This window comes from Chenopodium quinoa, unplaced genomic scaffold (assembly GCF_001683475.1).
Source record: "Chenopodium quinoa cultivar QQ74 unplaced genomic scaffold, ASM168347v1, whole genome shotgun sequence".
NCBI lineage: Eukaryota > Viridiplantae > Streptophyta > Magnoliopsida > Caryophyllales > Amaranthaceae > Chenopodium > Chenopodium quinoa.
In genome coordinates this window covers 1,899,904-1,912,775 of record NW_018744143.1, presented here as the reverse complement: position 1 = coordinate 1,912,775, position 12,872 = coordinate 1,899,904, and the positions used below count along the sequence as shown (strand labels likewise).

At 32.3% G+C, this 12,872-nt stretch overlaps 1 protein-coding gene across 1 annotated transcript; it reads left to right on the top strand.

The window, feature by feature from the left end:
* Positions 1-204: 204 nt before the first annotated feature.
* On the top strand, positions 205-1,972 carry LOC110693303 (eukaryotic translation initiation factor 4E-1-like). Its single transcript, XM_021870459.1, has 2 exons — positions 205-467; positions 1,846-1,972. The coding sequence occupies exons 1-2, from the start codon at positions 205-207 to the stop codon at positions 1,970-1,972; spliced, it is 390 nt and encodes a 129-aa protein (XP_021726151.1).
* Positions 1,973-12,872: the final 10,900 nt, after the last annotated feature.

Here is a 12,872-nt window from a genome sequence, read left to right as displayed (position 1 = left end):
TTTTGACATAATTTACACTCTTATGAAACGCAAATAAGCATGAAAAAGCTCAAATAAAGTGTAATTACTGCTACATACAACTCACAATTGAATTCGTGACAAAAGAAAATCGACCCAAAATTACACAAAAAAACCTAATCTACTAAAATCAAGCAAAATCACACAATTGCAAATCACAACTACATCCTCTTGAGAAGAAAAACTATGGCAGTAGAAGAGCTTGAGAAATCAATGGCGGCAACTGAGATTGAAGACCAGAGAAAAGACGATGATGATTTAGAGGAAGTTGAGATTATCGACGACAACTCAAACGCCGAAAAACCTAGCAAATCAATTGCAACAACTCATCCTCTTGAGAATGATTGGACTTTTTGGTTCGATAATCTTACTTCTAAATCAAAACAAGCTGCTTGGGGTAGCTCAATTCGACCCATTTATACTTTCTGTATTGTTGAAGAATTCTGGAGGTTTCTCTTTTTATCTTTGTTTTTCAATTTTATTAATTTGATTGTGAATTTATTGAATTTGGTTGTTTGAATCTTTTTGTGACGTGGGTGATTGATTGATTATGTTCTTGATGTTGTATGCAAAGAAGCTGAGAATTGTGACTAATTACAAGGTATTCGACGAAATGCCTCACTGAAATTTTTTTTCAGTTTTCTTTTTTTTTTTGTTTTTTGTGTTTTTGTTTGGTGTTGGATCTGAATGTGAATATTTTAGAGCTCCAAATCTGAGTATAATTGCAAGAAATTGATTGAGGCTATAATTTTGTTGCTTAAGCTTGCTGTGTAGATGATCTGAACTTCTGAAGTGTGTATATAGTTCAAATTGGGGGATGTAGAGAGTAGTTGTATTCTTTTGTGATTTGAAAACAATTAAGATATGGGATTTTGTTTAAATTGGGGGGGGGGGACTTTTATGTCAACTATTACTTTAAGGAGGCACAACGAAGTTAAGGGAATTCGAAGAAGTAATTTTCTTCTTACTCTTGGACTTAAATTTTTGCTCTTTCGCTACACATTCCTTTGTGGATTTTTCAGTTTCTTTTTCTCAATTCTCCCCCCTCCTCTCTTCTATTTTTGCACGTCTAAGCATAAGTTTCAGAAGATAGTATGTAATGAATTGAATTTTGCATTTTTGTTAATGCTTTTGGCCCTTGTTATAATTTTTGCTGTGACCTTAGATTTCTTCATGAGCACAGTAATAGAATACTAGTCTGAACTTGAGTTTTCGTGTTCACGTCCATGTTCACCATAGCTTGATTTCGTAGTTATAAACATTGTTTCAACTTTTGATATACAAGTAATATTTGACTTAACTTGTTTTGGGACCGCTCACTTCTCTTATTTATGTAATGTTCGCACTTGTCATTTTCTGCTCTTTTTTATTTTCAGGTCATACTAAATGATCCGTGGCCTGGAAAATGAGTTGAAGAAGGCAATTATATTACAATTCCACTAAGGGATGAGTTTCTTGAAAATGCCCGTGTTTTTATTTGTGAAACCTATTATTAGCGCATTGACATGGGGTATGTTTATGTTATATGACTTTGTGTACTTTGTTTCGGTGAATAAAGAGAATCTTATGGCAATAACTGTTTGATTTGGACCTTGTAGTCTATTTTAGTTAACCAACTATGATATCTCTCACTTGCTTGTCTCCCCTGTAAATCTTCCTTCAAGTGGTGTAGATTTTGGTATTCTTGGTGAACTTGCAGTCATATATTGCTGTAATACATGGTGAACTAGTGTGATTTAGATGTGTTGTGCAATTATCAAGTAATAATTTGAAGTTCTTGCTGAAGACTTTTGTTCAGTTATTCCTTTTTGCTTGTGTGATCTGAAGTATATGGACTACAATAGATCTTGTAAAATTAGTCGGTAACAACTTGAGCGAGGTTAGGCACAACCAGATAGGTAGTTTCAACAAGGGAGCTGCTATGGGTCTTTGTACTTTTACGTTTCTGTTGTGATCCTTGATTTTTTCAGGTCAAAAGTTCATTTAGATCTTATAAAGTTTATTGCATTCATTCTTTGTATTAGCAACACCTGCTTAAACTAGGAGAATCCAAAATTTTGGCAGGAAAGGTGGGGCTGGTTTGTTAATCTTGATCTCTCATGGTCAATGTAAAATGTTCACTACAGTTTATGTAAGCTATCCTATTTCGTGTCAGGTGGGCTTCTACGGTCTACTTATATATTTTGCTACGTCTATGGGTTCACATGTAGTGGCTGCTCATCAGGTGGGCTTCTAACTATTTGCTTATTTCCCAAATGATCAAAGAAATGTTTGCTTATTTTCCAAATGAGTAACTAATTATTTGCTCATTTGACAAATGAGCAAATTAATGTTTTCTCATTTCACAAATGAGCAAAGAAATGCTTGCTGATTTAATGAATGATTAAAGAAATGTTTGCTCATTTGACAAATGAGCAACAAACTATTTGCTCATTTTTCAAATGAGCAAAAATGTGCAAATAATTGTTTGCTCATTTATCAAATGAGCAAATACTTTTTTTCTCATTTATCAAATGAGCAAATAATTTTTTGCTCATTTATCAAATGAGAAAACAATTATTTGCTATTTGCTCATTTGATAAATGAACAAATAAAGTAGACGAGTACCCAAGTATTTTTTTTACTGATGAGTGTATTTTCATGTTTGGAAATGTATCTATTTGTTTTTAGGACTTTGTGTTGTAATTAGAATCTGCAAATGTTTTAGTTTGACTCTAGGACCTTTTCTTACGTGTTACCATTAGAATTTGGACATGTATCCATCTTATTCTAGGACTTTCTCTGCTTTGAAAGTTGATACAAGTTGCTTTTGTCCTCTTGCATCCTGACTCCTTATTGAGTCTCTGAAAAGAGATGAAAATCATTCTCTTAGCTGGTATAATAGTAAGAGCAAACACAACATACTACTGTATCACAACATATCATATACTACTCACAAAGTTACAAGCAAATATCATTTGTTTCAACTGCCTAAGATCGAGTTTCATTTGCATCAGCACAAACTAAACAATTTTGATCATCAGAGCCTATCTAGCTTCATCAGAGCATTAATTTGTCAAATGAGCAAAAAAATTCAATGCTCCTTTATCAAAATAGCAAACTATTTAATGCTTATTTGTCAAATGAGCAAATAATTCTTGCTCATATTGTCAAAAATTAATGCTCATTTGTGAGTGTGTTTGAATGTTTTAAATACATTAGCCTACTAGCTCAAGGGTAGAGCATTGTGCAAATGCACAAAAGATATGGGTTCAAATCCCACATAAGTTCATTTATATAATGTGGAGACACAAGTTTGTATGAGAGTTTAATTGTAACAAAGTTTTTATAGTTATAAATCATTTCAAACCATTTTTTTGCTTATATAATTTAGTACAAATTTGATTTTTTTTTTTAATTAACTTTGTTTATAAAGATAACCTATGTAAGAATTGAACCTACATCCCCTATAAATTTGCATAGTGCTCTACCAATTGAGCTAATAGGTTTTATCATAGGTTTTAAATCATTTTCTATGTTCTAAATTTTATTCTTATACTGTGAGCTTTCTTTATGTTCTAAATTTTATTCTTATACTTTGAGCTTTCCTAAAGTTAGGAGGCAAGGCAATAAGCCTGAAATTCAAACCAAAGCCGACACCCCAACACCTCATGGCACCACAAGCTCTCACAAGATCTTGGACGAAACTCTTAACCCAATGTTCTAATTTTTTATTCTCATGTTCTAAACTTTCTTCCTATGTTCTAATCTTCAGCTAATTCACTTTTACTTTTTACTTGTTCTTTTCATTTTGGTTAATATAAATTACTAAATCATATCTTATAGTTATGTCGATTGTTTTATGTATGCAACACACAACTTTACAAATTAGGCAACTCATCAAACAGGCGCAACAACCAGCCACCTATTTTGCACTTAACACACTCATGTAACACTCTACAACCCTCCTATAGCATCTGCACTCGCTGCCCAAAGTGCATCCACATTAGAGCAAACTTCTTGCAGCCTCCCACGCATACCAAAACAGCCCAATAGCCGCAACATCTACACGATACACACACAGCACATGAACGCACTTGACCCTTATTGTCCTAGACTCAGACTCTCTTGCAAGCCCCTAAATATACACATGTAACACAGCACATTTTTTATGAGCAAATTTTTTTATCATTTGTCAAATGAGCAAATATTTTTTTGCTCATTTGTCAAATGAGCAAATAATTTTTTGCTCATTTGTCAAATGAGTAAATAATTTTTTGCTCATTTGTCAAATGTGCAAATAATTTTTATTTTTTTTAATGTAGCTCCAAAACCAAGTGAAAAAAAGTTCTTTGGATCAGCTTTCAAGTAAGAAATAATTGAGCAAAATGCCAAAGATAGCACAGGAAATACAAGCAGAAAATTTGGTAGCTGCTTATATTGGAAATACTGCAAAAGGCCAACACCCTTGAAACAAGGAACGATTCAAGACAATTAAGGTGGGAAAGATAAACTACATGCCTATGACCTTATTAAACTTCTACCATATATGCAATGACTATAATTGTCAAAGGTAGTCAATCCATGAATCAGTCCCATACTTCCAGTCCTCTCAGATCACATTTTTATAAATATGAGCACTTTTCGGAAATTTTGAAGCTTGAGGTGAATCGTTAGGCAAAACATAACATGGGTAACCCGCCAAAGAAAGTCTGTAATATATCTCCATATGCCATGGCATCAATATAGTTGTTTAGTGGATCACACATACTGATGATGACCCCATAATAATAAACAATGTGGAATACAAAAAATCATCCAAGATCCAACACAATGGAACAACAAAGCATAGGTTGACTGCACCATCAGTGAAAATTGTTGGCAAAGAGAGATTGCATACCGTAATGACTCTGGATAAAACCATATAACAAAGGAATCTTTTCTTTGCACCAAGGCCTCATTTCATCTGGATTGTGTCCATGACAGACATTATAATAGTCATAAGCTTGAAATGCAAGGAAGGGAATGAAGATGCATATACACAGCAATGCTCCTGCTAAAAGAACTTGTGGAACCAACTGAATCCCATGTAAATAAAAGGTTATCAGGGCAACCTATCCCCCCCTTGCAACTAGCCACTCCCACCAAGGATCTCAAAACACTAGAGCCAGCCATGCCCATCCCTGAAACAACCCGTCCCCATCACCTCCACCACCGAATCACAAAACCCCAGCCACGCCCACCCCTAAAACAGCTTATCCCAGCCACCCGCACCGTCGAAACACCCCACCCTAACCTATCCTCACCCCAAATCGATTCATTTCAGCCTTCCCACACCTCGAAACGCCTAACCCTAACCTTGCCTAACCCCTTAAAAACGCCACCCCAGCCCTCCTCACCATGAAAATAAGAGCATTCAAATTCGAAATTTTCTAGAACACCAAAATTTGATAATTAGAACATCAAATTCGAAAATTATGATGAAAATACTAAATTGAGATAATTCAATTCAAAAATTATAATGAAAAACCAAAATTAAGGGCATGATATTCGAAAATTACTTACCAAAATTATATATATATATAAACTCTTTTCTCTTCATAATTTTATTCTAGCTGTTTTATTAATTTAAAGCATGATTTTGATTATGTTTTGGTACTGATTTTGGGTATTTGATGTTGTTAAATTATTTATATAAATTTCAGATTTTTATTTAATCAAAAACCCTAATTTATAAACCCTAGAATTTGGGAATTTATTGTTTATGGTTAGGGTTTGATCCTAGCTAGGTTGTTGTGGTTGTTTAATTAATGGTTTAAACATGTTTTGATGAGTTTAAAGCTCTCAAATTAATGTTGGAATTTAATTATACACACTACTTTTTAATTATTTTTTTAGGGTTTGATTACCCATAAAAAGGGAAAAGGTTTTAATGATTTAAATATAATTTCCTAGTCTATTAGTGATGTTTTATATTACATAGGTGTGCTGGAATTTTATTTAAGTCATAAAAACTAAGTCTTTTTGAAAGGATTTAAAGTACCCACTTAAAGAAAAGGTTTTATGCCTTTTATTGGGTTAATTAGTAAGGTTTAAAGTGTATTATAGTTGCTGAAAAATTTGTGAGAATAGTGGATTAATTATAGTTATGTACTATTATTTGTAGGAAGCTTCAAGCTAGGTGATTTCTAGCGAGTGTGGCCGAGTTTAGGCATTATTCAAGGTGTGTATGTGCACAAGTTTGTGTATGCATAGTATCATGCTAGGATTGTAAAGTATGGTTTAAGTGATGAATTAGTAGCGCATGTTTGGTTGATTTTATGCTTGGAATTGATGTTGGTTGAGCATGAGTTGTTATGCAAGCATGTGAATATATTATTTGAGGCATGATACAAGTTGAATATGTATGAATCTTGGAAGTATGTTTTATTTTCAAATATCAAGAAAGCATGAATTTAATAAGCAAGGTTTATATATGTTTAAAAAAGCTAAGTTATATTTATTGAGCATGATTCATGATTTATATTCTCACCATATATTATTGGAGTTGAGTCAAGGAAGTTAGTTTATTTATTTACTTACTCACATAAGTTGAAATTGGGTCAATGAAGTTTATTTGTGCAATATATGCACCAAGGTAGTAATAGTGTAATTTTGTGCACAAAACTAGGCAAGGAACGTTAATTAAATAAATAGTATGTGCTCACTAGTTAATTCAAGAATGAATTGGAAGTATGTGTTGATTGTTGTCATATTTATTCTTGATTGATTGGTTGGAGTTATTACAAGTTAAATTGGTAAATCACGAAAAGTGTAAGAGGATATGCACCAAAACTCTTGGAACGTATATACCTGGAGTATGAACATATGGGGGGAGTTATGGGGTTTTATATTTAACCATAGCTTCTACAGGGGTACATGACGTTGTACTTTCTTTTATTATTAATGCGTTGGAATTCCGTCACAAGTGTGACATAGTAGGTGCCAGTTGGGGTAGCTCCCTAATTGGAAGCTCCCGGTTTAATGGGCTATTTTTAAAGGAAGGAAACCCGTTTGATGCGTAATCCAAAGCTATTATTTAATAATTAATATTGCTAGTTATGAGTCAAAGGTTCATTGACTTGTGATTGTATGACGAGCATGTTTTAATTATTTTATTTGATGCTAGGATATTCATGTTAGTGTGGTGCATATGTACTCAGCTTTTATTGATTCGTACTTTTGTGTTTGTGTTTGGCTTTCCTTTGGATTGGCCCTACTATGACCCATTTATATGGTGAGTAGAGGGGTTGAAATAAAGAAAAAGTAACAGGTACTTGAAGGATGAAGAGCATGATGGGAATAAGTGTAGAGAGTTACTTGTTATGTTTCTTAGTTTTGATATTTTGAATTATTGGTTATTGTTTATGGACTAACGTTATTGTGTTTATTTTTAATTGGTTTTTAAGAAGGGCCATGTTTGAATTGATTCAAACTCACTTTCGTTTTGAGGTTGTGAACTCAAGTTTTATTTTTATAGTTGGTTTTTATTTTAGACTTGCGCTGTGTGACTATGAAAATTAGCCTTAGCTATTATCACGGTGGCGGTAATATTTTGGTTATTTCCTAAAAAGGGTTAAATAACCAGTCCCTTAAGATTACCGATTTGTCTTATTCGGATCTCTGTCAAGGGAAAACCTTGAGTTTCTGCAAACATTTGTTGTATTATGGATGACTGTACGAGTGAAGGAAAAGACCACCTATGATGGGCTTTCAGAATCCCATAAGGCAAAGGAATCCAAAGCTCCTGAAAACTCACTCATGCCCACTAAGATGATGGGTCCAAAAAAGAGGTGTCGCAACAGAAAGGGCCAAAAGGAAAAGGTCAAGCGAACCCTAGACTCCGCCGTGGTCGGCCACGTTGTTGGACTTCCCAACGTGGACAAGTTAAATGATCATATACCTACTAGTCTAACTTCTAGCAATAATGAGAGTTCGAATATCTAGGAGGGGAACGAGTAACTTGTAACAGATTTAACTACCACTGATTTCGATGAATTGGAATCTGTAGGTTCTAACACCGAAGACCCCATGACTGTTGAACCCGACCATGTGTAGTCCTTTTCACCACTCACCACCTTCATGTTCTCTGCCACGTCAAGAAAAAATGGAAGGCCAATCAGGTCAAGGGTGAAGAACAAGAAAGGTAAAAGGTATTCTATTCGTTTTTGCAGGATCAAGAAACGCTAGGGAAAAAGTTTGGAGCAGCTTAGGGCTAGTTATGGCGATAGATATTCTCAACCCCCTTATTTGTATTGCCAAGCAGTACATAGCGTTTGTAACTCCAATCCTCTTTTTAGTTTTTGTATTAGTTTGGTTAAAAGGTTTAAATTTTCTCTTTGCTGACTTGAGTCAGTTGCGAGCTAGACTCCTTTTTGGATAGTTAAAAAACAAAAACTATAAAGCCAATTAAATATTATTTTTAAAATATTTAAGATCATATATAGATTGATGATCAGTGAGGCTACAAATTATAATAAAGTAGATAAAACAAATCTTCCCATGATTTTGATAAATATTAGGTTATAAATCCCAAATGTTACATTATATACTTTTTTGGGGTGAAAATGTTACTATATATTCTTGCATGAAAGGAGGGATTAGCTAGTAAGGGTATTAAGGGAAAAGGATTAAAAAATTAATTACCTCCGATGATAATTTTAGAACGCGATTTTGCTAATTAGTGACTAATCAATCTTACAAGTTTTCCATATATGTTAACGTGGAAATTACACGGCTTCTACTTTGACTTTTTTCAAGGAAAGTTCATTTTGACAAGCAACGAAACAAATTCATTCAAGATTCCATATTGTTCTAGTGATCTAGTCTAGACCACCTTCAATAAGCCTACCTTTTGTTTTAGATTCAAAAGTGATCCTATACACTGCCCGCTATTAGGGGTAAACATGGGATCTCTGAATTAGTGTGTATCGGATACTCTCTCTCTCTCTCTCCTCTCTCTCTCTCTCTCTCTCTCTCTCTCTCTCTCTCTCTCTCTTCTTTTTTTTTTTTTTTCTTTTTATATATTTATATATATATATATATATAACACTAAAAATGATAATATCCCTAAACTGAATCAATAATTTTGGATATCTGAATATTTGAATTTGCTATTAAATACCCAATATGATATCTAAATTCGTAAAGTTAGAATTTAATTTATAATTAGTTATTATATAAGATCTTTCAGCATTAATTAATTACCAATTAACATTATCACATTATTTTAGCTACATTATTAATACATATATTGTACACTCAAATAATATAGTAATTAGTAAGCATCTTATAATATAAGTTTATGTTTCCTAGAACAACAAAGTTTAACTTGATTATTAAAAAAACAAAAACAAAAACAAAAAAAAAACTAGTAGAATAGGTCTATATGTGAGAACCCTATTATATATGACAATAAATCTCAACCATTGGATACCTCATGATCTAAGTGTTGAGATTGCTCACATAGTAATGTCAAAAATGTAATTTGCATTTTTTTTTTGGCTCATTTTGAGCAATAATTTTTTTGTTCATTTATCAAATAAGCAATGCAACAATTTTTTGTTCATTTATCAAATGAGCAAAAAAAAAATTTAATTTATCAAATGAGCAACATTTATTTGTTCATTTATCAAATGAGCAAATAATTATTGTTCATTTGATAAATGAGCAAATAATATTTGTTCATTTATCAAATGAGCAAATAATTATTGTTCATTTGATAAATGAGCAAATAATATTTGCTCATTTGATAAATGAGCTATAATTCTTTGTTCATTTATTAAATGAGCAAACAATATTTCTTTATTTTGTTTGCTCATTATCAAATGAGCAACTATTTTTTGTTCATTTATCAAATGAGCAACAATTCTATAACATTCAAACTAATATGAAACCTTGAACTTACTTACTATATATATCTGAAAATGTAAACAATTGTTGGACCATAAGAAACCACCATATACTAGATTATATTATGCACTTCATTTTCTACCTATTTTTGAAGTAGATAGTTCACAAGGTTAATTTAATACATGTTGTTTTGCTCATATCCTTGACAAATGAGCAAATTGAAATTAAAATGAGCAAACTTAATTAAAATGAGCAATACAATAAAAATGCATAAATGAAAATGAACAAACATATATTAGAATCTTAAAAAATTGTTCCATACTATCATCATATAATACAAACTCATTAAACTCATTTTCGATCGCCGAAATCTTTCAATTTCATCGAAACGCGCGACCATAATCGTCGTTGAGTGGAGCTCGAAAATGACGTAATTGGTCTGAATTTTGAGCTTATTTCTTTGTTATTGATGTTGCAAAGTTAATAACAATGATATTAATGGTGATATTGTTGATGGTGATTCGTCGATTGAAGCTCGAAGACGCAATTATCGACCTAAATTCGAGCTTAATTTCCTTCTTTTTAATGGTGTGAAGACGATGGTGATATGAGCACTGTACAAAAACGTCATGGTTGATTAGAAGTTGAGCTTAATTTCTTTGAAATTAATGGCGTGAAGTTAATGATGTATACAGAACAATAGGTGAGAGGAGAGAGAAAGCAAAGGTGAGGAAAGAGAAAGAAAGAAATGTGGAGGTGAAAGAGAGAAACAAGGGGGTTGGTTTAAAAATACTCTTTTGGTTTTAATTTTTTAGGGAATAATCATAACCCTTAGATTAAAAAATTCAAAGGTCTAGATTTATTTTCACATAAGTTTGAGTTCTCACGAGATGTGTTCTCACATGATCCTATATATATATATATATATATATATATATATATATATATATAATATTATATATATATAAAAGCTTATTGGATTAGTGTTATTTAAAATAGAACCTATCATCATACTTGACTGCCAGATTTTCAAATTGGTTATTAAATCCGATAGCCATATCAACTTTTCTTTGATACATACACTATCTTTCAAATCGAATATCTGATCGGATTTTTGGATTTTTAAATAAGTTTGCTCAGTCTTGCTTAACTGCTATCAACTCATTGGCTAGCATTGGATCCGGCGTGAAATAAAAGCAAAAGGAAATCAAATAAGGTAAATATAAGAATGTGAAAGTGTTATAGTAGTATGTTTAGTGTGAAAATCATGAGGTGAGAATACGACATAGCCAGTTTTAGGATAAGAGTGTTGACATTCACATGTAAAATTACTTGTTTCTCACTTAGAGAAAGTAAAGAGCAAATTAGGTTTACTATGAGAAGGGAAATTGATTGATACCAGAACATCCCATGATATATTTATCAAAAAAATTCAACTAATTAAATGCTTATGTAATCCACATGTTTTTATAACGGATTCACGTTCCTAGGTAGTAAACGCTTATTTCCTTTACACATTTAGGGTTTACTTTTCTATGAAATTCATGATTATATACATAATAATAGTCTAGTAATTTTCAAAAGATTTAAATTAAATCTCATGCACGTACAAATTAATAAGCTACATCATCACCCCAACTTCAAAGTTGTTAATGATGATAGCTACCCTATATGACTCCGTTCCATTTCATTCATGATTTCTAATTTCATTGAATCTAATTTTGAATTGAAGAGTTATGAGGTACGGAGTACATTGTTAGAAGATCAGAAGAGAGTGTACGTACACAAGGAGAGTTAAGAAAAAGGTCACATTCGATCATGCTCAATACTTCCTCCAAAACCATGAATTTTATGTGCTACATGGGTCTTGGAAACTTTAATTTCTAATTATGGAGTTTTATTCTTACAATTTCTAAGATTTTATAGATAGTATATATACATTGTATGAGTAAAATGTCAAATGAAATTTCATTAGATTTGTATTAATGTGTTTTTATCAAATATGTAATTTTTTTTTTTCAGTCGGGATTTGTATTATTTAAAATAGAATTTTAATCAAGCATTCCCTGCTTGATTTATACTCAACTCAATGTGAAAACTGAAAAGTGTGTAAATTTGCAAGTATGGACTGCTGAAATTGCGATTGAGTTGCATGGTTGTGAACTTGTGATATGTTTTTCTTGGTAAATTTGTGGGAATTTATGAGTATATGTATGATAGATTTATGTAAAGCATTCATGTTGTTCACCTGTAGTATCTAATAATGCGCTTGATTTAAAATTTGGTGATGCATGTATGCATTGATTTATGAGAGCAATAAATTAATTATTCAAACTGCCTTGTATGAGTTTTTTTTTAGTATTTTTTTTTTTTTTTTGAAACACTGCCTTTTATGAGTTTATTTCTTATAATGCATACATATCTTGAATTGATTTGGGTTGATATTGAAAAAAATTATGCATATATAAGGGAATAACAAGAAAGATATACTAAAAGCTTTTGGAAAGGATTGATGAAGAATTAAACGAAAGCTCTAAAGATTAAAGCTTGAAAGATGTAATTGAAAAGCTTAAAGATTAAACTAAACTAGGATAGCAATTAAACTAGGGTATAAAGGAAGTAATTATAAGGCTAGGGTGGGGGGAAGTCTCCAAAAACCCAAACCGTCCAAAATAAGTTAAATAACAAGCAAGTTTTCAAAATGCTCCAATCCACCCATCTCACGGTCGAAGAGCAGGCAATGATAGGGCTGGCAAACAGGTCGGGTCGGGTCGGGTTCAGGTCGACCTGTTTACATAAACGGGTCAGGACCCCCCAACCTGAACCCGACCTGTTTACTTAAACAGGTCAAAAAAACCAACCTGAACCCGACCTGATTATAAACGGGTCGACCTGAACCCGACCCGCCTAAACCTGATTTTTTTTAATTAAAAAAAATAAAATAAAAACCTGTAATTTACTAATTTCTTTATACTGTAATTTTT

Excerpts from the sequence above, each read along its gene's own strand:
- LOC110693303 (XM_021870459.1), top strand. The coding sequence starts at position 205 with ATGGCAGTAGAAGAGCTTGAGAAATCAATGGCGGCAACTGAGATTGAA. Across the intron at positions 468-1,845 it reads ATTGTTGAAGAATTCTGGAG|TATATGGACTACAATAGATC; the intron begins GTTTCTCTTTTT and ends TGTGATCTGAAG.